Source organism: Hippoglossus stenolepis, chromosome 1 (genome assembly GCF_022539355.2).
Source record: "Hippoglossus stenolepis isolate QCI-W04-F060 chromosome 1, HSTE1.2, whole genome shotgun sequence".
Lineage (NCBI taxonomy): Eukaryota > Metazoa > Chordata > Actinopteri > Pleuronectiformes > Pleuronectidae > Hippoglossus > Hippoglossus stenolepis.
Genome location: NC_061483.1, coordinates 28,147,973 through 28,175,203, shown reverse-complemented (window position 1 = coordinate 28,175,203; position 27,231 = coordinate 28,147,973). Strand labels below are relative to the sequence as shown.

General features: G+C 42.8%; 1 protein-coding gene across 1 annotated transcript in view; it reads right to left on the bottom strand.

Annotated features, from left to right (window-relative positions):
• The window catches only part of si:ch211-186j3.6 (neural-cadherin), a 286,707-nt gene that overhangs the window by 45,833 nt on the left and 213,643 nt on the right, over positions 1 to 27,231 (bottom strand). The window contains 5 exon segments of the mRNA XM_035162307.2: positions 4,484 to 4,650; positions 7,130 to 7,310; positions 14,209 to 14,332; positions 14,887 to 15,014; positions 19,086 to 19,213. Coding sequence (XP_035018198.2) covers positions 4,484 to 4,650; positions 7,130 to 7,310; positions 14,209 to 14,332; positions 14,887 to 15,014; positions 19,086 to 19,213 — 728 coding nt within the window.

The window sequence follows — 27,231 nt, the reverse complement described above, 5'->3', positions numbered from 1 at the left end:
TGATTCATCGGGCTCCGTTCACATGACACATTCCTGAAAGAATACTAATGGCATCAGCCTCGGCTACCAGTGTAGAACGTCCGTAGTAACAGTCCCACCTCATCTTTGGTCCAAGCTAAGAAATCCCTGCTCGCCACTACTGCTTCTTGTTTGTAGTTTAGCTCTTTCTGCAACAACAACAACCACATCCTTCCTGTTTGCACCAGCCTACACATGCCAAGTGTACGTGAATATTGATATGTCATTTGATATGTGTGTTTAGCCATGACTGGGATTAAAACTAATAGAGTGTTGACAGATTAGTGAAATTAAAAGGCCTGTCTGTTTAAGTGCAATGGTGGATATGGAGTTTTGAGTGACAGCTGAGTTACAAGTGTTAAGTAACAAGTGACACCTTACTTTTCCTGCAAAGTAATTTGTGAAGTAATGCAATTACTTGATTCATTTTTCATGTATAATAACTACAACGTAACCAACATTGCTCCACTGCGTTCTGAGCTGCAGCCTCTGAAACATCTTGACTCAACTTTACAGGGGTTAGACCGAGCCCGTCACCCACAGGAGTAAGAAAGACACCACAACATGAAAGCACGCGTACGACACTGAGTGATATCAAAGAGACGGTGCACCTCCTACACTACAGAACATCTTTCATCCACAAAAGAGGTTGTGATCTGCCTCCACATTCAAGTACTTCCACACATCACCTGAGCCAGCTCACTGCTCAAGACTTCAAGTTGTCATTGAACGTTGTTAAAGCTTGCATGTGAACCTTTGACCTTATTATCATGTTACATATATGATTCCCAGTGGTTTAGAAAGAACTGCCACACTGTGCTCTTTAACAAGATTTGAATATTTTGGTTTTGTTCTTCAGTCCTCATTGATTTAGAGTAATATCCACATGAATCTAAATTAATGAATCTAAATTAAAATAAAAACAACTACTCTTTAATCAGAGGGTAAAAGTAACTTAAAATAAATAAAATGTCATATCTCAAGCCGACTATGTTATTGTATTGCAAGTCACACAAACACAGCAGAGAGACAGAGCGCCTCACATTGCAGCCAGCCATGAGTAACGCATACTAATTCTTCCTTCTGATTAAAAACAAATAGAAGAATTGCATTAACAAAAACTAATCCTAGAAGGCAACATGGTTATATTTCTATCAAAGAACATTGCAGGGTTTCCAGTGTTTCACAGTGGGGAGGCTACTTCATAGGATTACACACATTTTCATGCTCTCTGCACTCGGGAATAAATGGACTATTTATGTCGGATAAATGATGTGAACCCGCTCCCCATGGGGCTGTGCTGAGGGAGCAGAATGACATTTAAGACATTTGAGAGGAAATTGTCGAAATGACGGATAGAGAGGAGAGACAGATGGGTGTCAGACAGGGAACAGAGGAGAGGTTGTACCACGACGGCAGCTGTGCTATGGAGGATCATCAACATTTCAGACGCTGATGTTTGATCAATACCTGTGGTCGCAGCATGGGGTAGGAGACAGTGAGAGGAACGGACTGGGAAGATATTGCATGATGCAAATGGGTAAGACAAAACCGAGGGAGGCTGGCGAATATAATCATTATATATAAAGAGGAGAATTCAGGTGTGAGCAAAGCAACCAAGGTGAAAAAATAGAGCAAACGAAACCTTCAAGCCAAATAAGCAAATAATACATTTACTGTTTTCAGTCCTGGCAGTGTTGCTGTCAGTGTTCATCTTAATCATCTGCACTATAATACACTGCAGAAGAACTAGAACAGGTATGAGCAAAGACCGCTGCTCCAAGGTGCCTGGAAACTGTATTCTCTTAAACGACCAGAAGAGGGCCACTCCACTGGTTGCAAAACAAGTTTAATTTCTATAGAAGTCAGTAAGAAAATTGCTCTACGTCTTCCTTGAATTATAAGGTAAGTAAACATTTTCCGATGGAGTTTATGGTCTGCATCTCTAGTTTCAAGCCCTTTTCAAAACAGCCTGGTATCTCTATTTAGAGTCAGATAGCATGGTAAGCATTGGGGGGCGTGGATACAGTGTGACTGACAGCAATAACCATCCAGTTGGTGCAGGTGGCAGATGTAGCTGGGTGCAGTGTCCTCGACCTCTCAGTCACATTCACAGGTCCCCCCCCCCCCATCTACTCCAAACATGGTTACTTCTGGTTTACAAAACAAACAAACAAGATGGCGCCGGACAAAATGCCAAACTCAAGAATTCAAAAGTGAGGTTCACAACTGGGAACTGGGATCATATCTGTGACACATTACAGTAGTTAAACTAATGTAACACTGGTCAAACAAATCAATAGGTTAGCATGGTGGAAAACATGCTAACCATGCTGACCTTTGTTGTTAAGAGTGATATGAGAAAAAACAACAGTGATGGAGCTAGAACAAAAGTTAGTGTCAGCTAATGAAAGAAAGACAGAATATATATATGTTGTTATTTAACTGGGGCCCGAACAGAAATGTAAAAAACAACAGTTGGTGGTTTTATACTGCTCTATAAGTGGATTTTTCACATGCAGGTAAATCTGCCAAAAAAAGCCAATCGACTCCTTTCACATCACCAGCAGATGACTTAGCCTTTCTGTTCGGACTCAAAATGGATCCCTGGGTTGGAGCTTCTGTCAGTGATCATAAACTGGGGGGCCTCATCAGGCCCTCGGGCCACGTTAGGTCCACTAAAGCTTCCCCTCTCCGACCGGCAAAATGTTAATGAATTCAGAAAATGTGAGGAGGAAAAAAAACGAGTTCTGGTATTTAGGGTATCTGGCTGAAACAGCGTTTCTCATACATTCACTTATGTATGGCAGCCCACCCCAATATCAACATTGACGCCACATATTGATTTTCAAATTTTTTTATTACGATTTCAAATGGGTAAAATCTTATTTCATTGTAAAGCACAGTGTGCAGCGCATTGATTTGCTCAGCCTCACCTTGCCCCACTCTCTGTCTCTCTCTCTCTCTTTTTCTCTTGCTCTCTTAGCCCTTTCTCTCCATGCACTCTAATCAAAAGCCCATCATGTGCAGGATGAAGGTTTGTTCTTGGCTTTTCCCTGCAGGGAAGCCGGCTGGCATAGCTGCTAGTCAATATCAACCGCTTGTGCAAGTAGATAACATTAATGTTGATTATTTAACTCTGAGTCCGAGAGTTTGCTCCCTCAGTCCACATGAATATTGAAAAATGTTTTCAAAGACTCTAAAGGGCTCATCCTGAGGAGGCACAAACACAGTCTGGACCAGACGAGTCAGCCAAACAGAGAAGCCAGAAACATAGGAGACCAAATGTTGAAAAGTTGAACAGTCCGACCAGTAGTTATCCAATTAATTTGTTTCAAATTGTTTCAGGCTTCAGTCTGCACTGCTGTGGCAGCACCAGAGGGTCGGGAGGGATAGATGTAGCTAATGAAGAGAGAGAAGGAGAGGAGGAGGAGGAGGAGGAGGAGAAGGAGGAGGATAGCAGCCATCATGCTGCTGTGGGAGAACCAGAGAGGGCAGACGCAACATGTGAAACTGACAGCAAACACAAATGGAGCTGTGTGTTGTTCAGTTATTTATTAGTCACCACCTGGCAATTAAAACATTTCCAGTGTATAGTACATTATGAAGTGTATCTTTAAATAATTGATTTCACAAAACCCCCGCCCCCATATTGATGCAAATTATCTTATTAGAGTTTTATGAGAGACGATTTACTGACCCCAAATATGTGTGTGTGTGTCTTTTAACACTGAAGCGGGATACTGAAAATAACAATTAAGAAAGTGAATTAAAATTTTTCTTTTAATAATAAGATAATTAGAAGAACATTTTTGATGTTTTATAATTCTTATTATTTGTATTATCTCGGCCCCCACAGTGTCTGCTCAGAGGAATTCTGGCCCCAGGACAAACGTAGTTGTTGATCCCTGTCATGGACAAAATAATACAGTGTGTGCTTTAACATTGTGGTCGTGGGCAGGTGACAGATGTGGTTGCCGTGTTCGTGTCTCAGAGAGCTGTCACAGTGTGAAGAGGGCGACCTAGGGAGGACTGTACCCACTGAAGACAAAGTGAAGGAGGCTCCACAGTCCCCATCCTTCACTTTTTGAGTTTGTGATCACAGACCTTCAGCCCAGGAACAGATAGCGGAAAATGCTAATCAAAAAATGTGTGCATACAATAGCTGAATTTACAAAACTGTCTACAAACGCTCTAGTCAATTTCAAGTATAAGTAGGCACCTATATGCAGCCCACGTGCAGCCCACGTAGGACAACCAGATGTAAGTATGTCAAAAAAGTATTTTAGTCCACTTTCTATAATACGATGTGAAACCAACCATGGGATAAAGACCCAAACCTGGACTTACAGGTGAGACACAACCTAGAACTGTGCAAAAACAAAATAAATCACATTCTACTGTAAATAATTCTGAAAATGAGCTTTAACAAAGTCACACACACACAAGCATTCAGCAGACTTACCTCTAGTCGCAGGTATTCACTCTGCTCCTTGGAGATCAGGGTGAGGATGGTGCTGCTGTGTTTGCGGGTTCGAACCAGGACTTGAACCCACGTCTTGCGGGCTGGCAGCGGGGATGCTAACTGGTAGTGCACGTGACTATGTCCGTCGAAGGAAAACTCGGGGACCTCTGGTGTTGGTACACACACATATAAACAAGACACAAACCAGTCAGATGGTGATATAATTGAGAATAAACACAATTAAGGTTCTGAATGCAGTGCAACATTTTATTGATGCAGAGGACGCTTCACTCCAGAAGGAAGTGACTTCGAGTAACTTGAGCGAAATCAGACCCTAAATTCCCCTCATATGCAGAGAGGCACGACAGAATATGCAAAATACACAAGACATGTGCGCTTGCGACTTCTTTTTTTACTCTCGTGCTCCCAGAAGTGGATTTTGTGGAAGCCTGCCAGACTGAACCAAGCACACCTCAAATGTTTCTTAAAGCCATTCTTCCATCTCATAGCATTTGCTAGTTTTTTTTCTTCTTCTTTCCATCTATTGCTACCACAACTCTCCCTCTTTGTCTCCTCTCCTCCATGAAACTTTCACAAAGTTGAGTGGTTCAGGACATCCTGCTTGAAGGCAATGTCAAATTTTTTGTTTCTCTTAAGGCAACCGGCTGTATCTTTTAAAACTTTATGTTGTGTTTCCCTGGTAACTGCATGTCTCCATTTTACACCAATAATCTTTAATTCAAACATAGATTGCGGTGTGTGGTGACAAAATCCCGGAAGTTAAGCACCTTCAGCAGTGAGAATATTCTCTCACTGCTACTTAGATTTGTATCGATCTATATTTTCATGCATCTTGGGGAATTTAAAGTACTGCAGGAAATCCTTCATCAGAATACTACAAACCACTGTGCTGTTCAAACTCATGGCTGTTTCTCCAGCTGGAATCCCTGGATTACATTTCATTGTCTGACCAGTATCTGAAACAACACGGCCCAACCAAACCAGCGGCATTAATGCAGGGGAGTCACAATACTAGATGTATGTACATTTTCATGTTTAAATATTACTGAGTGACCGGTCATTTCATTTTTGTAAGAACTTATAGTCAAAATATGATCAGTACAATTAAATACTGGAGCAGGTGTAAACACAGTTGGGCTGAAGCGTCTCCAGGCACAATCTGGACATAAAACAATTTCGCACACAGGCAAAGAGAAGACAGATGACAGAAGATGATGGTGATGGAGAGATGCATTACATATCCCCAGCTGGTTTCAAAGTGGGGACATTGTGTGAACACTCAGCATCTTAACACCTAAAAAGGAACAAGCTATTGAGAAGGTATTTTCTCTTTTTACACGGATTTTTCGTTGGTTTTTTTTGCTCTGTCTTGCCAGATTGCATCTAGGCTGTGTTTTCACGGGGCTGTAAAAGTAATCAAGAAACATCCCATAAACACAGCCTGTGTGTGAAAATCTAAAGAATACACACTACTTTTTCTTCCTGCCTCATTGGCTGCCAAAACCCTCCATTTGCCCCACTGACTCCAGACTTTGCTGTTTTTCTTCCAAAAAGATAGGAATCATCTCATGAATATGGAGCGTGATTCATTCACATTCCTTCAGTCATTTATTCATTAATTCACCCACTTAATTATTCATTGAAAATGTGTCTACTTGCCCTCGGTTGTTTGTAGATGTCCACAGATGACACTAATTATGACTCACTGACAAAATAAATCACTGTGGAGCATGAGAGCGGTTTAAGACCAACAGGGTGTCAACTGAGAGTTCAGCTGTTAAAGAAAGGACATTTTGCAAATTTTCTGAAATAGAAGATTTATTTCTTAACATATATTTTGCACATTGTTTTCTAGCACATCTGAGCGAGTCGTGTTGGAGAGGGTTACGCTCCTGAAGGACGGGTAGAACGGGTGGTGTGAGAATATGTGGGGACATGGACACAGCAGTGGTAAGTATAATTGACCCTGGTTGGGTCCAACAATGATAATATTGTTTATAATTGAATCCAGGTTTACTAAATAGGAGGCTCCCACCCTTAATGTGCAGGAGGATATTCACAAATTGGCTTCGAAGACTGAAACTTTACACTTCAAATTAAACAAGTGAGTTCCTCTACTGTGCAAGACAAAAAACAGCTTGCAATGTGATGCATCCTATCCTCTTGATTCCTCACATGAGACACTAGTGGTGCCGTGCTTATTTTAAGTGTGATAATTATGTGGGCTGTAAATTCACATATCCAAATAAAAAGTAATTAGAATAATTATGACCTTATTATCATTTTTACAGGTTTATGTTTGCAAGATGTTTAAGGTGAGAAACCATCTGTTTCCTCCACAGCACAGTGAGCTGAATTGTGGCCAAGCCTTAAAAAAAAATCCTTTGGGTGCCTTTGGTGACATAAAACTTTAAGACCTACACGCTGCCCACCATTTTACTTCCGTGCTACAAACCTGTTTTCTTATATGAAGTATCTGTGCTCAGACTCCATTATTTTTAAGTGCTGAAACTCACAGATATTTAGGTTTGTGGCCACAGAGCACATGATCTGTCCTGAGCACATGGACGATTTAGATGTTGATGGTCAAAATAAGTCCCAAAAAAGAAAAAAAGTTGGGCTTACCCTCTTCACACTGGTGTCCTGTGTACCCGGGCACACACTGGCAGCTGAAGGAGCCCCACTCGCCGTGACAGCGACCCCGGTGGCCACAGGACGGATAGCCCATGTTGACACAGCTGCTGTCGGTGGTCAGGCAGCCCGGGGAGCTGGACTGGGAATCGGCCGGGGAGCCCAAATCATACAGCTGAATTGAGGAGATACAGATGAGGAGATGAGAAAGAGGTAGAAAATTTAGAGCGGATGAGAGGATAGAAATGGGAAGAAGAGGAGAATAGAGGATACAGATAAGGAGATGGAGAGGTAGAAAACCCAGAGAGGACAGGGGAGAGATAAAGGATGGACAGAGTGGGTAAGGGGTGCAGAAAGATGAGGATGGGAAGAAGGAAGAGTTGCCAATAAGTTAGTAACTTACAAACAGGAAACAAAAAGACAAAGTGACAGCAGAGAAGAGGGGATTGGGGAAGGCAAAGCACAGAAGGTACTTAGCCAGAGGGGAGTAAGAGTGAGAAAAGTAAGAGGAAGAAAACTTTCAGATGTGCTGTTGGTCATGAGCTCAGGGTACACCGTGGCCTTCTCTTCTTTTCCACTCTCATCCCCCTCTCTCTCCTCCCACTACAGTGATGAAACCAAACACTGGACTGATCCTCGGACACACAAACAGCACAGACGGCTGCACAGAGCTGAAAGGACATCAGAACCTTGAATGGCTAAATTTGTGTCCCTCACAAAAGTGCGTCATAAAAGACATTAATATGTCCCATCTCTTCCCTCCCGAACCCAAACTTTACGAGGACTGTTGGTGCTGTGCGAGGATGAAGGAATCGTAAAAACTGACAGGGAGTCATGCCGGCCGGGAGCTGCTGATTGGCTCTGACCTCTAGCAAATAGACACCTATTGGCTGCTGACCTTTAAAAGCTAGGGCTCGTCTGCCTACAGGGTTTGGAATGATCACGTTGATTGCTTAGGAGTGAAATACAGACATTAGCAATCAACGACTGAAATACACACATTGTCGTGTGCAATTGATTTGACTGTGCATCTTTGGGACTGTAGTGTTTGTGTGTGTGTGTCTGAGCGGAACTCTTGAATTAAGGGCAGAAATACACCTGATCCTCCCTATATAACAAATTGTGGCATCAGCTGAAAAGAGTGTCGCACCCCCACACAGAGACACTGTGGGCTGCCCTATTTGTGAGAAATTACTTTCAGGTGTTGGTTATGAAAATCTTTCAGCCCACAGGAAACTAAATTAGAAGTCCAGACTGAAATACAAAGTATACAACTGCGAGCGCAGTGATTACAGTTTCACATCAAGGGGCTGAACCTTATACCTCTGTCTCAGGTCAGCGGGGAGAAATGATCGAGAGCGACACATAAAGAAATCCTGTTTGTGGATGTTCCAGCTTTACAACCATATGTGACTGATGAGGGTCTGACTGCAGAACTTCATGGGCCTCTGCTCCTCCGGGAACCTGTCTTGGTCCGAAATGTTTTCTGCATTTTTTTTCCATTAAAGGTGGGCTAAGCAATTTTAATCCAATACACTTTTTTGTCAAATTCTGATACATCTCCTCACGGTCCGCTGGTTTGAATACACAGCACTGGCTCTGTACTTGGGAGACAAAGAAAGCTGGAATACCCAAACAGCACAACACTGTTTCGGCTAATCAGCAACAACGGTACAAAGGGGTCCCTGAGCCAGAAACAGTGATTTCCCAAGATATACAATATAGGTAACGCTATATTAGTCCTCTTTCTTGAATCGATTTTTAATAAAACACCTGGAAACATTACCTGAGATAATGTAATAATTTGTCTGCCTTCTACAAACAAGGGGTGGGAGGACGAACGAGAAACGTAGCCTCAGACAACGTACACCAGCGCTACTGTTTCAGAACGTGATAAATACTGTTAGCCACAGGCAATGCTGACACTGCAATCTCACAGGAAGTTACTGTATACCCACAGTATTTTTTCCAGTAGCGCTCCAAATGCCAAGCACCACAGACTACAGCTGACCCAAGACCGTTTTTAACGGTGGAGAGACCACCAGGAGTTGAATGCGATGAAAAGGGATGAAGAGGTTTTTCTGTCTCTGCTTGTCAGGTGGGTAACATTCATTTTGGTTTTGCAGAACCAGTATCGTGTTGTTCCGATTGTTAATGTTTGTGGAGACTAATTCCAACCTTTTAAGATCAGCAAAGACTCCACGTTAAGCATGTACTGCTCCCGGACCACAGCGACCACATGCCGGTATGTAACATCCTCCGAGGCAGCAGCTAATTATTTAACGCTGGTGTTGCAGCGGTAACGATACTTAATTGTCTCACTGTCTGATTCTTCAAGTGCAGACAGACACACAATGCCGCGGCTGATACTGGTCGTTCAATGTGTAGTTTGTGTAAATACAGAGAGTGTATTTTGTCTACAGATAACATTAATGTTTGTGGTGGCTAATTACAACTAGTAGATGTGGAGGTGGCTCAGTGAGAACCTCCAGGGGAACCAGGGAGAGTTGATTGGCACAGCTGAGATCAGTTGGCCAGTTAACTCACCCTGGATTCATAACGCCGGGTTCATACCAGACGCGGAAGCGCCCCGAAGTGCCGCGCTGCGTCAATTCTCGCGCGCGCAGCCGCCTGGCTGTTCACACCGGACGCGGATTTCTCTGCGCCGGTCAGCCCGCGATTCTGCTTTCTCTGCTGGTTGTTGTATGCTCCATTCAATGTAGGGGTTCGGGGGTAAATGATGATGGTCTTCATCTGTCTGTCTGCTTGTGTGCTTGTATTGGATTGGCAGATGGGAAACTTTCATCATGTGGGGGAATAATTCGGGGAAATTGAAACTCCAGGAGAACAGCAGGGAAATCCAAAGCATGGGATGCATATGTGATCATTTATATCATATACAATATGTCATTTATATTGTTTAAAATTGATTTTCTGTGTGTCTTCTGGCGCAATACGCTCGTGGCGAGCGAAAAAAATAAAACCATCGCTGCAGAGCGAGACCCGTCCTCGGCGCTGCGTGGCGCTTCACAGCCGATGTGAACAGACCAATTTGATTAACATGGGGGCGGAAAGGAGGAGGACAGTTTCTTTTGGCGCTGCGCTGCACGGTGCTTCCGCATCCGGTGTGAACCCGGCGTAAGGCAGCGGTAGAGCTGCCACAGGAAGGAGCACAGGAGATCACACGAAGAGAGACACACAAAGAAACACTGAGAGGAAAAGATATGAAGAGACACACATGAGGGAAGCTCATGAAGGAGAAGAGCTGCCAAGCGAAGACTGCTGGACACTTTGAGTTGGGTTTCATTTTGATTTCATGTTGGTGCCAGTTTAATAAATAAAAAGAATACTGAAAAGCGAATGGTTCGTCTCTGGCTGTTGTGGGGAGACTCCGGTGGCATCGTCGACTGCCACAGTTGAGATCAGTGGTTCACTTTGATCTTGCATCAATGTGGGGGGTGGAGCTAAAGGAGCAGTGAAGGGAGGGGTGTATTTGTTTTGGTGTTGAGTTCAAAGACATTCCAAAGAATCGCTTACCCCTCCTTTAAAATATATTTCTGGTTTTGCCTTGACAACAGAAATATGTCATCTGGACCATGACTCTCCTGAAACATACAGTGCAGAAGGCTGGCTGTGTGAAACCGGGTTTCCAACACTGGTCTGGAATGTTCTGCAACTCTTGTTGTGAGTCAAACATTTTTGTTAATACTGAACTGCAAGTCAAGGCAGCTGGGATTAAGGAAGGAAAAGAAAAACATAATTTCAACCCCTGTAACTGCTCACCTCCATACTTAAAAATTGAGTGACAGTTGTGTCAAAACAACAGAACAAAATTAAAGCAGTAATGTTAGAGTGAGAGCTGAGGGGAAGAGGACGAGCAGAATAATGACTGGACAGCGGTGGAGAAAGCTGAAAACAGACAATGGTGGATGACAGTCAGAGAACGATCCAGCTCCAGAATAGAAACACGTTTCTAAAAAAAAAATCCTCCTCTCTACTTTAGTGTCTTCTTCATCCTCACCCTCATACACTGCATCATACTTAAACAGGTTTAATACAGCTGATATGTTCTGGACATCTTGTATCTCTGACAGAAAAAAAAGCAAATGTAAAAACACACATATAAAAAGAACATATAAACAAGGTCAGGGTGAACAGACAGTACGTAGCCAGGGAACAGGATCATGACATATAATAATATATACAAACTGACAGAAATAAAGTCATAGACAAATATAGAGGCATATGAAGAAAAGCAAGGAAACAGGGGAACAGACAGAGTGGTCAGTCACAGTGAGAGCACAGCCCCCCATACCTCAAATGAAACAGATGATGTTACTATAGCAACAAATGTCTCACTATAGAACATTCTGTGATAATTAAAACAGCAACGCCACAGGAAAAAAAATTGAGAAAAACACAAAAACCTTACAATGTCCATCACCATTATTAATCATTAGTATTCCTACTGATGCTTGCTCTTTGGAGATTTATTATCCTCATGTCCGCCCACACGCACCACGCAGATTTTTCTCATTAGAACACAACATTTGTGCAGCCTCCCGCTACGTCTCCAGCGAAGGTGCAGCGCATCAACTACGAGCCTTTAGCGCTGGAGCAGACGGCGCTCACATCATTTTTTATCCCAACTCTTGAGATCTTAATTTAAAGGTCTGGATAAAGATAAATTGTGTTCATAGAGGAAACAAGATTACAGTTTCCCCCGAGCACGGAGGCCCCGTGGCTCCAACACACAACTAGACAAGTAGACACAAGTAGTCTTCGTAAGCGACCAAGTGACTTTGAATTTTTTTCATTTGAGGATAACTGTCAGAACAAAACTCTTTCCCACAAACCTTTGGGTTTTTATAACCGACCAAACACGTGCAAGCAAAAAGTGTCTCACTGATGCATTAAAGATGGGCCCCAACAGCTAAACATGAGTGGGCCACTAGAGAAGAGCAAGAGAACAAGGAAACACGCACACACACAGGTTTGCGCAGCTATCCTTCACAGGACATTCACGTAACGTAATGATCAATTCATTCCTAACCCTAACCTGACCAGAGTTCACATGTCACCCCTCATTTCTACCATCACAACTAAATGTCTAACCCTTATCCTGACCTAAACTCTAAAAGCCTCTTTTCAAGTCCTTGAAAAAAGGATGGAACAGGACTTTTGTAATTTTGTAAGTGACCACCAAATAATGGTGACATTATGCTCACACTGCAATCAGACCAATGTGTTGGGCAGAGTAGGTAATTCCAATGAAGCAAAGAGCTGAAACTGACCTCATTAAAAGGAATAAGTATTGGCCATTAGTTTGTCTAAGAGCTGAAGACTCCATTGACTTTCTTCTCTCTTTCTCTTCTCTTTTCTCTCCTCGCGACCCTCATCAGGTCACTGAAGAGGATCACATGTATTAAATGCTCATTTGTCGCAGTGTTGTGTTTTTTGTGATCTTGTTGTCTTTTTCTGAGGTGACTATCTTTCAGATTTGTTCCCTTCCTGGGCTGCACACCGTTGACTGAGCTACACTGCTGATGCCGCCTCAAGGTGAGCACCCAAATAGCCCAGTGCCAGCCTATGGTAGTTGTTTTGTAATGCCAATTAACATAACATACTGTTCCTTAGATGCTGTGGTTATTCTTGATACACAGCTTTGTACATTTGTGGTGAACAATATCATTTCAAAAAGCAGAGGCCAATACAAATGTTAACGTATAAACATCTCCATTGGGGTAGTTAAAACTTCATGTTACAGTCCATACACATGAGTGATCCCAATGATATCATACTGTGAGGATTGCAGGGTTAAAAGAAATGTAATAAATAAATGAAGATAACAGTGTTACAGAGTTTGGGCAAATACCCGGAGTAAAGGGGGAGGAATTGGTATCAGGAGGATTTGTCATTGTATTTGTCTATATGCATTTCATCTTTCATTTAAGGGATGTTATTGTATATAAATCATCATGTTAACATGACAATAATAATAAATAGGTGACTCAGCTTCAATTAAAGTCCTCCTCACATGCCGTATAATGTGATTTTCAGAGCATGTATTTATCCAAGACTCTTCACTTCGACAAACTTGAGATTTAGCTTAATAAAGAAAAAAAAAAACTACAGCAAGATCTGTTCCTACAGTACCAGCAGAGCTCAGCTCTCACAGCCCAACTGGAAGAAGTCACTGGTGCCAAGTTTAATGCAGCTGTAAGCCGACTGTGGCAAAAACAACCTGTCAAAGTTTCCACCGCTTCCTATGTAAGACGAGAATCCCTGTTCCCCTCTAAAAATATCCTGATCAGATTCAATGTACACTTGAATGTAGAGCACACTTCGTAACTGCTGCAAGAGCATGGCACTGGCAACATAATACTATTTCTCAGTGAGCTAAACACATTGCGTATTTAAGCAATAAGCCCAAAACAATTCTTATCATCAGAGAACTCCACATCTTAACCATTCTACATCAATGGAAATTCAGTCTGACATTTACGTCTAAATACCAGATATATCAGGCAAAAGAGTTCAAGAAACACAAAGGCAGAATTTCTCCTTTAGTGCGTTTGATGCCAAACTTAAAATTGCCGCAGGAATACAAAGTTTCTGACTTTAGAGGGAAGTGGGTTTAGATAAGGTTATCATACCTGAGGCCGGTGTTCATACCGAAAAGATATGGGTTTTCTTGGGGTTGGGCTCAGATTGTCATAGCTGAGCATGAAGCCCTTAATTTTTCGCCTCCTGCCGAGCAGTCGAGAGCTGCTTGAAACTCTTCACTTGAAGTCAGAATGGTCAGTGGAAAAGTTCATATGAAAGGTTCACGTTCCATTTCAACCTGGGAGTGCACGTACTCTGTGTACTATTTGAAAGTGCTTTGAGGTTACAGTTAAAAGCATAAAAAAAAACTCTCTTACATGGCACAAGGGTACTGTGAATGCTGAAACCTGTTATTAAGCCATTTATCAGCTGGAGTGCAGGCGTGAGTTTTGCTTGCATCGGGCTGTGCTAATGGTGGTGTGGGTACGTGCGTGTGTGTGTCACTGTTGCGTGCACAAGTGTGTCACCTTGCTGTCCACGATGAAGTTGCGGATGCAGCCGGTGAAGTGTTTGTGCTGAAGCTGAGGGTAGATGTAGGGGATGTCCTCGTTCACACCACCGAGCTGCAGTACCTGGCTCATGTTCAGGTGTCTAAACAAACAGAGAGGCGTTGGCAAACACACACAGACGTAAACATCCCCTACTGTCAATCAGGGTTCATCTTTATAGTACATTTAATACATGCAATGTCAGATCCCTGTCGTTGGGATAAAACTGTTTTATTTACTTGATGAAAGAGGGACAATGTCAACACTTTGACGAACAACTAAGAACATTTCACCTCATCATTAGTGACATTTTTGTAGCCACTGCTGAACCTATGAACCAGCCCAATGTCATCAGCCTTTTGACATTTAACACACAATATCAAACATGACAAGCAAAGCACAATGTGCTGAAAGACGATCAGATAGAGATGACAGGATAGCAGAGATGGTGATAGCAGTTTGTCACCATGAGTAACCCTTTACATATTACTCTTAATAATTGAGCCTCATATCCTGATTAGTTTTGGGTCTGTAAATAAATGAAATCCCTTGGGCTATTCACTTTGTATGTCCTTTGTTTGCTGGAAAATTGAAAATCTTTCATGTGGCAACATGTAGAAGAAGTGTGCATGTGTGCGTTCAGGGGATTGCGTGTACCTGTCGGTGTTGGGTGTGACGCCTGTCACCTCACAGGAGGAGTGGTCCTCTGTGGTCAGCCAGCTGCCCAGACCCTCCATCTCCATCACTGCTGCTCCCGAGCAGCGATCCAGGGTGAAACGCACTTCCTGTATAGAACACACAGATGAGGCCATGCTACTGTATACAAAACTAATAAAAGTAGTAAAAAGCAACACAAAATCCCACAATGTCTGTGCATGACAATTAATGTACTTCATTTTGCTCTTTTACCATAGTTACTATAACATCCTCTACTATATGCCTCTGTGACTCTGACATTTCTTTCATCAGTGCATATTGCTTTGCTGCTGCCTGCTATGTGGCCTGTTAAGGTACACAAAAAAGGAGACAAAAGAGGATACTTCACATCTTAAACCAGCACGATGCAGTAAATGTTCATATATACGTATAAAGAAGCTCAGCAGAAGCCATGTCAACCTTTATCTAATAGTCATCATTTGTTTCTTTCTTGTTGTGCACAATGAATAGCTGTGAAAAAAGAGATGCAACAACAGGCAGGTAGCATCAAAGTTAAAGAAGGTTCATTCGTACGCAAACAGTACATCACAGCCCTGACCACACGGAGGGGTTTGTGATTTAGTCCATTGGCACCAAACTCATCCCAGTTTCTCTGTTGGTTAACAACTCAGTGTGTGTGTGTGTGTGTGCTTTGGCATACAGTCCTGGCCATTAGTCCTTAGTTGAGAGAATACACAGAACTAATGAACAGACTTGTTTCACATCTGTGATAAAAAGCTTTCACATGTTGTCCGAATACGAGCCAGGGAAACTTGTTTTCACTGTTTGTCCAAAGAGCAGAAGTTTCAGTTGCAATATCTTAGACAATCAGACATTTTAAAGTTACATAGGAGGATGAGTTAAGAGCCCTGAGCAGTCAATCTTTGTACATTGCATGATAGTCTTATGATAAGTAAATATACAGGGTCATATGTGGGAACCTTATTGTATTCCTATCATAAATCTCTTTATTTTTCTGTTCCTGTTTGCTGGTGCAAGTTGGATGACACAAACTCTCTAAACAGCACTTGCCATTTATTGACAAGTGCTGTTCCCACTACCGCTTCATTAAGGCCAATTCATGCTCCTCCGTTGAATCTACGCTGTAACCTATGCGTAGACATGTACCCTACGCAGAGCCCTACGCTGCACCCTGTATTATATAGTTGGCAATTCTAAACTGACATGATTATGATATGGTAGACTCATGGATGGAAACTCTCTGAAACAGCTGTTGGAGTGAGGATACTGAACAATCTTATTTGGGGCTGAAAGCATATTCTTTTACTCTATACAGCAAAATGACATATGTATGTCACTTCAAAGTTTTAATTTCACTTGAACAAAGCTATCAATGAGATCAGTGGAGCAGTGGTTGGCACTGTCACCTCACAGCAACAAGGTTGTAGGTTAGAATCTGACGGCCTGCTGGAGTTTTCAGGTTTTCTGTGGGGTTTTCTTCACAGTCCAAAGACATCCACTATCTGTTAACTGGAGACTTAATTAGAGGTGTGAATGTGAGTGAGACTGGTTACTTGTCTGTATGTGCCCTGTGTATAAGCCCTGTGTTACGCTGGCAACCTGTCCAGGGTGTACCCTGCCGCTCGCACGATGTCAGCTGGCTCCAGCCCCCCCCGTGACCCTCAAAGGACAAGCGGTATCATGAGTGGTTGTGTATGTATCAACAGGAGGTACAGTACATGTGTCATGACACAAAGGCTAATATTAGGATGCTTTTAGACATGCACTGAACTCAGGATGATCTCCTGCCATTATCCAGGCTGAATGTGAGAACTCAAATATCTGAGTAAGTTGCTGCGAAGAGTCACCGGAGTTTGATGTCCGAGTGAGCCCATGTGAGAACACAGCAGACCACGAGAGAGCAAGTAAGTAAGTGTGTTGATGACGTTTCTATACATGACGGACGCAAAAGGTGGACTGAGTGCAGATCTTCTCTAGAGTTCAGTCACCATTGTATCAGAGGGCTAGAGATTTACATAAAAAGACATGTTTTGCTTGGGCAATATCTGATTAATTGCTCAACTTTGTTGTATGTGTGTGGTGCGGCTCCTGGCTGCCGGATTGCACAGTAAATCTCCAGACAGCAGCTCCGTCCTCTGTGCGTGTTTGATCTCAGGCCCGTCACGCAGCCAGGTTAGATAAGCTGCTGCTGATTATTGAGGACAAATTAACATATTCACATGTGATGCAGAATAATGCCTTTGTGATGCAGAATAATCCCCGTTGTAATAACAAAATTCTCAATGTCTTCATGTATTCAAGCGATGCTGAATAATGTCTCTGTATCGCTCAAAGTGCATCTGTGTTTTCATCTCACTGCTCTCATTCTCTGAGAAAAAAGAACACTGAGAAAAAAGGTTCCCCGCATGGTGCTGCTGCTTTCTTTCACTGGGAAGAAATCTAACAAATGAATGTAATGAACAGAACTAGTAAGACAATTTTTGAGGCAATGACTGTGAGGTACTTAAGTATAGTTTGGTAAAGGACACCCATCACACACACAAACACACATTTCAGTGGCTGTCTAGTGGAAAGCCAAGGTTCCTGATGACAAGTCCTATATTAAAATGGTTAGCCTATGTAGTGTAGGGTGTGGGTTTTTAAAAGGGGGGTTGACATTAGGGGTCCTTGAGTAAGCAGCTATATGAAGCCAATTCATTTGTGACATCGATGTAATAATTCAATTTTATGTTTTAAAGAGGCTTTTGATGGTGTTGACTATTAATATATAAAAAAAGTGCTGACAAAAATGTGACTCAGCCCTGTGCTTTTGACTGAAGTGGTCCTCAGCTGCTGTACGTTGGGCTGATTTCCCCATAACAAGGTTGAGATGCAGCCATTCCAGCTGCTTTAGTGTCCTAATCTCTGTGAAGTGAAGCTGCAAGGCTCGCAGCTCTTTAGCCTGCCTCATATCAAAAAACTAAAAATAGGACCATTGATATTGATATTTAAGAGGAACGAGAACCGTAAGGCACTGGTAACGTGTGCGTCCTTGGAGGTGAAGAGCTCTGGGCGGCGCTCAGTCAAATGAAGATGAGCTTAATTTCACTCTAATTTAATTCAGCAGGAATGATCCTGGGTGGAGACTGCCAAAGGAGGTCCACTGCAATCATCCGTCTCACTTTCGCCACTACTGTCTCCCTTTGTACGGCACAGACCAGACAGATCTGCAATGCTAAATTAGAAAATAACCTCTTACCCATTTGGATCCCTGGGAAATTAGTGTGTCAAGTGGGCTTGCATGGGGCCAAATAGGTGGTATTTGGATTTCATGGAATGGAATAATGTTGAAAATCCAGCTGTAAGGTTTCAATGGACAAAAGTGTGATCACATTGTTTGCATTGAAGGTTCAGTTAAAAAATGGGACAGTAGCTTTGAGTAAAGCCAAAATTGTTCCTTGGTCGACAAATTGTTATTGTTAGTAAGTGACATATTATTCTTAAAAAAACACACAACAAAACTACTGACAGAACAGCGACAAGAGGCAATTCAGATTTCAGCCGGGGCCAGTGCCCCCTGGCCCCACCCATGGATCCACCCCTGGTCCATATCAACCTAAGGTCCAGAGTGGTGCTCTGTCCGCGGCTGTTCACAAAATATCACCAAAAGCAGGATATCAGGCTCCTGTAAGAAGCAACTTCAGGCTTGCCTGTGTTTCACGGTGGTGAATGTTCATGCAGTGCACTTCACCTCACCCATGTTGTGTTAGTGGTGTATTGGCAGTTTTTTGCCTCATCCACAAGCATGTCAGTAGTAGCGTCTTTATGGTAGAAGTTTCAAAATGCTGACAGTATCTCAAAGGACCAACCGGTAACAAAAGCTGCACTGTACCTGATCTCTCTCTCAGCTCATGGATGATCATAAAGCACTTACACACCCTCATTGCTTTTCTTAAATCAGTGAGCAATTTGGCTGTTTATATGAATAGCATTCTGCACTGCTCACCATTTCACATCTATTTAAAAGTCAGCTGAAGTAAAAAAGAAGGTTAACATTGGAAAACACTCTTTATTGTAATGATGAAAATGTGTAATTGAAGGGCAAAAATACAAGTGTTTCATCCTACTGTAAAGCTCAGTGTGAATAGACTTGAAGCGTATTGGATGGTGGTTGGTGTTAAATGGGTGAAGTGACCCACCTTGCTGTTGCTGCGGACATCCAGCCGATGCCAGCGTCTGTCTGCCACGTTCACGTTGCCTGGCAACTGTAGCACCACTGTGCCAGAGCCGTGGTTGATTTTCAAGGTGGGGGTCCCATCTATTAGCTCTGAGGGAGAGAGAGAGAGAGAGAAAGGAAAGGACAGGGAGGATTGGGGGTGAGATTAGTTTCTTTGAAATCATTGAGTTTTAGGAAATGTTGAGGTTTGCGAGCAGCTATCAAAGAGGCTGGTTGTAACACTTTTTGTGTTTGTTGACAACAGGTGTTTGGTGCATGGTGTTCAGGTTCCTAAAGCAGCACTGACACCAATGTAACCGATAGATGCCATGTAATTGAATGATGTGTAAAGCTTGTACGATAAAGAGCACAAACTGACAATTTCTGTAAATCAAAGCTATCGCACAGCGCCGGTCACGATGTAGCCTTTGTCTTCACATCTCACGGCAGTCAACAGGCGTCAGACAAAATGTATTACACTCTATTTTCTGACTTACTCAAATGGGAAATTAAAAGTTAATGAAGTGGTTAAGACTGCTTGCGTGCTCGGCACCATATGTAAGGAATTATGGGAGCGCATGCCTACCGGCCGGCAGTGGCAATCCATCATCATGCGTGCTGAATTTCGAAAGTTCACGCAGACACGTACTGTAACACTGAACGCTAAACGTCTTATTGTCCCTGATTACGTGCAGGGTGGCGGCTGCAGTGACGTCAAACTTCCCACATCTGTGGTTTCTGTTTAGAGACTTCATCAGAACTGACACAACCTTTCAATTTCAATTTCTGGACCTTTTTATTCCTCTGGGTTCCACAGCGGTCATATATTCTCCCGGGTCATTTTTTGTGAGGTTTGAACAATTATAAGAATTTTTCTTCCTGTTGCCATGAAATGTCTGCCACCATCAGACCATCAGAGGTTGTCTTGACCAATGCCGTCCCCCATGGCAGTGGCTTGAAGTCTTTCCTGTATTGTTCATTAACTGTTTCACTTTTTCATCAGTCCACAGTCTGTGGCACTGAGGACAAAAAGTAAACTCATGGAAAAGTCTGAGCCGCAGAGAGTGATGCATTTGCATTCAAGTCAAGGAATATGAGAACGACTGTGACTGCATTGAATTCAGAAATAAAAACATTGTAATTATGTTATTTTGAAATTATGGCTTATGTCAAGCCTAGTAGTATGTCTCTGTTGGTTGTATTCAATTAAAAATAATAATAGGCCGTCACAGCTCATGTCCAATAGCTCATTGTTCCCAATTTTCCCCAGTGACACCCTGAAGCTATACTCCCACACTCCCACTGCCAGAATTAAGTATTCATTCTCCACTAAAGCATTTGTTCTCCTGTTTCATTCTGAGTGCTCCCTAACTCCTGATCTGGCAAAATGAGTTGGGAGCAGTGTGTGTATGAGAATTCATTTAATTTAACAGTTAAAACTGGGGACAAAACTCTGCACTGTGACATTTGTCTTCATTTATAAAACGGATAGCTCTGCTCGTTGATTGTTATTTGGTTGAGCTGCTTCCAAAGCGGTGGTTAAGATGCTCCATAAACACACACCTGTGACAGCATAACAACAGTATTACTGCAGCATTATCCTGCCTTCTGTTTCCCGCCTGTTCCCACCTTTTTTGCAAAATCCCAGTCACTATGGGAAAAAACCCTCTGCTGCAACCTACACCCCGAAAATGAAAGAAGATTTGCATCAAGGCATCACACAGATGCCATCACTTACAGTTTTAACGCCCACTTTTAGAATGGCTGCCGTTTCGAAAGTAAATATCGTATTCATCATATCGTCCGCAGATCCAGGGCCGCGGCTGTGGCCACATCATGGATTAGGATCTGTGGATCGCGTATCAGAGATCGTAATGGTGGATCCAGTATGGCGGATTCTGCATCGTGCTTGCTGATCATGATAATAACGGCAGATCCTTTATCGTGTTGGCATCAGATAATGGTGGTGGACCACGACCGAGGTGGCAGCTGATGATGGATCCTAATGGCGGCAGTGGACAATGACTGTGGACTATAGTGGCATCCGATCTTGATGGTGGATCATGATCTTGCTGGCTGCTGACCATAGACTATGATTGCAGCAGGACTGCTCGATATATAGTATTTCTCCTCAGACACTTGACCATTAATGACATTAATCCATCAATTCATTGACCTTCAGTTATGCTTCAAAATGTTTACCCTCATCAATGCTGCTAAAACCTTTATCTTGGTGATGTTCTCCTTTACACTTGGCATCTATTGCACTTCAGTCCGTCCTGGGAGAGGGATCCCTCACATGTGGCTCTCTCTGAGGTTTCTACCTTCTTTGTCCCCTGTTAAAAGTTTTTTTTTTGTTGTAGTTTTTCCTTACTCTTGTTGAGGGTTAAGGGCAGAGGATGTCACACCTTGTTAAAGCCCTATGAGACAAATTGTGATTTGTGAATATGGGCTATACAAATAAAATTTGATTGATTGATTGATTCATTCATTTCTACTGATGGCTACAAGCTGAATCAATTTCATTAACATTTGTTGATAAAGAATATTGGAAGACTGAAGATAGCCAAAGGTACAAGACTGTGTACTTAATAATTTTAGGGTTCAAAGAGAAACTATGCATCCCATAATCCATTGTGAATGATAACTTTCCAACAACGTTCAGCAAACATCTTCTTGAATTTACCCTTGTTGCTAATATAGTGTTGCATTATCCTGTAGTTTGTGTCATGTATGGATGTATATGTGTTTCATATAGTGTAGTGTAGTAACCTAGTGCAGTGATACTGAATGGTCCCATTGATGCCTTTCGTAGCCAACATGATTTTCGCAATTGTGGAAACCATTTCCATGGTAACAGCGAGCTCCACTAATCAGAGATTTTGCTGTAACACAATACCAATGAGGATTGTGGGTAGTGTAGTACTCCTCCTGGACACCAGTTTATATTTTGTGGACTTGAGGCTTCTCTTTCACAATCTTGAAACATGTGGTTTAGTTTACCTTGGATAGTTACCATATTATGGCCGATCATTAAAAATCTCTATTCAGAAAATGAATTGAATTTTAACCTTGGGTGCCACACTGTTGAGTTGTATTATCCCTGACAGTAATTATAGTGATCACCTCCAGACGTATGAATGATGCAGTTTGCAGGGGCACTGTCGCTGCATCCTTAGATTGATTGATTGTGACTGATTACAGAAATAAAAAGAAGCCTAAGCTTTTTAACTAAAGAGGAAAATGATGATGGGCCATGGTGACCTTTCCAGATACTATAGGTCTGGTTGTAAAAGACTGAATGGTCCATGCAATCATACTGAAATACTCAAACTTCTGGCAGTGCACATTTAAAATGTACCAGAATCAAACATCCCTGTACCAGCAAAGAGAAGTGCTAAAGTAATCGAACATTGCTTCAACAGTTGCACAATAAATTAAGATATCCAGGTAAATGTTCAGAATCCACTCTACATTGTGCCAAACAACGCTCCTTAGCTATTCTAAAATCACTGTAAACCAAGGCCTCTGGCGGCTTAGTGCTTTAGGTGGAGTTAGTGGAAGTGGGAAGTCGAAAGAGGCAGAAAGAAATTCTTACTGCTCTTCAATCTACTGCGTGTGTGTGTGTGTGTGTGTGTGTGTGTGTGTGTGTGTGTGTGTGTGTGTGTGTGTGTGTGTGTGTGTGTGTGTGTGTGTGTGTGTGCCCGGTTTGCGTGGCTCCATCTGAGCTTTCGTCATCCCTCTTGCTGCAACTCCTTGCAGTGTCAGTCTGCCTCCTAGTGCTCTTTCATCTCCTGTCTCTCTTTTACCTCCTGCCTTGCTTCACTCTTTCATGAAGTTTTTCACCGTAACTGACATTTTTACATTGTGCTGCTTTCAAATAATTCCCAAACGCTTTCTACTGACATTCTGCTTTTCAAGTGTGCCTTTATGGAACCACTGTTTTCTGTCAAGCGTTCCTGTGACATGTACCAAGAAGTGCTGTTTGTGTGCAGTAACACTTTCACCACCTCGTCAAAGGGTTTCTTATGATGGATCTAACTACGTCTTCACGTTGAGCTGCAGGAAATTAGGTGCTGTTGACTACATGAGATGCTGCTCCTCTCTAATTGCCTTGTCAAAGCTGAGACGTGTCTTTGAGATGAGTGCCCCCACACTTCATTATTCTGCCGCTCATACAGGTAAAATGCCCCGGCAGAGTCGGCTTTTAAGCCACAGCGAGCGCAAGTTTGTTGTTAGCCTCTCTTTGCCTCTCGGCTTTTCCTCAATTACCTTGGAGTTGATTCAGCCTATTCCAGCTGCAAGATGAGCTGCTGCCGCACTTCAGGAATGATCCAATTAATTTTAATATATTGGCAGAAGCCAGATAATTGACCCAAAAGAACAGAGTAAATTCAATAAATCAGTTCAATCCAAAACCTCCCTCCTTTGTTTAACTTATCCGTTGTCATCTGTAGGCTCTACCTCACTCTCTCAAAATCTTGGTTACCTCATTAATTCCTGTCTCCCATTTACTGTCCCTCATGGAGCCCTTTACCTTTTCTTTCTTCTTTATGTCACTCATCTCACTCTTTCAATTTCCATTCCTCCGGCTGCCTCCCCTCCGTCCTCAGGGGGATTTCTTTCTCTTCTTGAACCCCAGTATGTATGCTAACACTATCGCCCCAAACCCTCCCTCTCCACCTGCACTGGGGCAGCCAGATATGTCGGAGCTGGCAGTTCTATCACAGCCACGGAGGACACCTGCATAAGCCTGACACAAAAAGACATTATCACACATGTGCTTACTCATACACATGTGTGCTAGATGGAGGCATGTGCAGAAAACGTGCCCAAAGCTGCGCTCGCACACAGACAAAGTTAAAAGGAAGAATGACCAGCTGATCATCTGGCACAGCTAAGGAGCGTTCTTGTCAAGATTGACGTGACATTATCCTGGGACATGAAGATAGACTTCAGTGGTCTCAAAGGAGGAGCACAGGGGGAAGTGAAGCAGCAAGAAGAGAAAGCATTTAAAAAAGGAGCTCGAAGAGTCAAAAGTGACACAGGAAGGAAAGAGGGAGATGTGGAGGAGAGACGGAGGAAAAGTAAGAACAGAGGAGAGAACAGAGACTTACAGAGGGAAGACGAGGAGAAAGTATGATTTACAACAAAGCTGGGAGGAAGGCCAAGTTTTGAGGTGACAGGTGGCATGATGGACAGCAGGGGAAACAAATGAGAAACAAGCAATGCAGGCAAAACACATCAGAAATAGAGAACATAAGGACGGTGTGAGTCAGAGAGGACAAACTGAAAGCAAATGAAGGAGGCACAGAAAGAGAGAATCTGAGTTGAGGATATGCTCTGGGGCTCTAATTTCACCAAATGAGAGTGAATCAGTCCTTGATTCATGTGAGTCATTCATTTTCATATTATTTTTAGTTAATGAGCTAAACAGGCTTGCAGCAATTAAAACTGTGTAAGTTCAAATGTTTCTTTGCTTCAAACAAAGGATGTTATGAGCCTGAATTATTCATCAAGGCTGATTCTGCAGTAAAGCTGGAAAACAGAGATGCAGATTTTTTACCAAGAGCTGTCTTTGTTTTAACCAGGAAGGAAGATGAAGAGATGTGTGACGGGAAACCACTCAGATCATGTTAGGCAGCTATAATCATATGGATTAAAAGGTTGTTATGTTTAACCCCTTCAGCCAGGGTAAGCCATTTTGAGACATGTCCTGTGGAGGGACTCCGGAGAATTGGGTCTGGACTATCTCTGCAGTTGAGCTTTCACACATTCACAACGCAGTGATTGTGGTGAGGGGTAGTGCAGCAGACAGAGGCAGGATCTGCTACGGAGATCACGTATTTTAGTCTACAGCACAAAGACATTGCCATCTGCTCTTTCCTCTTGTGTTCTCAAACAAAAGTCCCCAGGACTTTCTGCTGACTTTATACTAAAGGGGCCAGGCAGAGAAAGTCTGCAGAAACTCCGGAGGCTCTCACTTGGACATTTGTGTTCACACATACAACTCCTCCAGAGAAACTGCAGAGGATCTCCAAGTTCAGTGCATGTCTGAAAACAGCTCTATTCGTACATGTCAAACCTCTAAGATAGATAGAACCTAGACGAGACTATAACCAACAAAGATGTGACCGAAAATGTATTGCCTACAAGCCACAGATCAATAGAGCTTGAAATAAAGTGTAAAGCAGAGATTTGGTGTTCAAACATATTTTTCAGGTTTGAAAAAAACTATTATGAAGTAAAGGTTAGCATCATCAATCTGATTTGTAGGTTCAGTATCTGCCCTGACCACTGACCTTGGTAAGCAGGTCAGGCTTGAGCCAGACACGGCAGGTCAACAGGGAACTTGTTTGTATGCTCCGATCCTCTGCAGCTGTTTGCAGCTCTGAGACATGTTTGCCTCAGTTGTTCCTCCCTCATCAACGCAGCACATTTCCCATTTCATTTGTGTCACTCCCTGACACACACTGTATATGATTAGCAGAAAGCTGCTTCCTGCTTATACATTTATAAATAAAATAAACAACCCCTTGGATTATTATGCATGATTTGGCAATATGAATGGTAAGTATGTAACTTCCATTTTATAAAACAACATTTTTTTTTCGCAAGGAAAGCTGAGCCTATACTTGTAGTAAAGTGGGCACTAATGAATGAACAGCACCATTCAAACAATGAGTCACCAAGTAGGTGAGGGCAATCTTAAGCCCCTTTTCCACTGGTCAAAAAACCTTTTGTCTGCAATGCAAGGCTCTGGCTTCAATCAGCAGTGACACTCAGGGGAATACAATCAAAAAGTCAAGCTCTTTTAGTTTTAGCGTTTTAGAAGTCTTCATTGTGAAAGACCTCTGCTTCAGGATTTGTCCCTCAGAAGTTTGTTCCTCTTAGCCAACGCATGTAGAAAAGACACCAAAACAGGACACACAATGAAAAGGATCTATGGATAGATTTCTAGATAACTTTCATATCATTTGCAGAGTTACATTAAACTGTAAAGTAGAAATAATTATAATGTGAGGTGAGCTAGAAAGGTCTTGCTGGGAATGAAACAGGCTGACGGACCGAAGGGCTGCATCTTCGCAGGGGCCAGTATTCCTTTTAAATGCTCTGGGTTTACAAAGGTTAGGACAAGACTTTGCTCTTAAAGAGCTCACCACATGACCAGGCTTCTTTTCTGCTCCTCATACGTAATTTATTACCTCCTACTCTGAGACAGACAAGAGGAGAGAAGGAGAGGGGGAGATGGAGAGAGAAGAGTAAATGTGTATGCTTTGTGTGCATGGACAGCCTGAACTCCCACAGAGTTGGGGGCTCTTAAACATCAAAAAATGTCCTCCTCCTCCTGACGGCGTGGGGATACACAGGAGTCAAACCGTGAGCATGCCGACCGCATAAGCAGCATTGCAAATCATACTGCTACACACACACACACACACACGTACCCGCCCGTCTCCCACACAGCCGGAGAGCCAGTCACATACACGCTAATGCCCGGAGAAGTCAGCCTGTGTACAAATCAGCAGGTGATGCAGCGAGTGCAGAGCAGAGAGCCCCTTGTATAAACGATCTGTCAACTCACTATAGCCAGCCCCGCAGCCAACGCATATTGGATCTCCGCATCCAGCAGCACTTCCTATCTGAAAGCCATCGCAGAGCAAAGCTGGGGGGCAGGAGCGAGAGCGGGGTGGGGGGGGCACTGCCAAGAAACAGCTCAGTGGAAAATATGTATGATGCCAAAGTGAATCTGTTCATGTGTGCTGTTGCTCGCTAGATCAATTTTTCTTCAACTCGGGCTCTGTATTCATCGCTCTGTCCTCCTTTCTGATATGGAGAAATGTCCTGCTGTTCAAAATGATGAGGCCATGTTCCTCTTGGTTCAAGGGAAGTGTTAAAACGCACACTCCTGCCAGTCCTTGTCTGACCCCCTGCTGGCAAACCTTTTGTCCATTCTGCAAGGGTCTTGTAATTACACAATTTAATTTGTCTTGTTAATATCTCTATTGATTGGACAAGCACTGGCCTGTGGCTGGTGGTCTTTGCATGCAGGAATGTGTGTGTGTGTGTGTGTGTGTGTGTGTGTGTGTGTGTGTGTGTGTGTTCGAGAGAGAGCGTGTGGGTGTTTG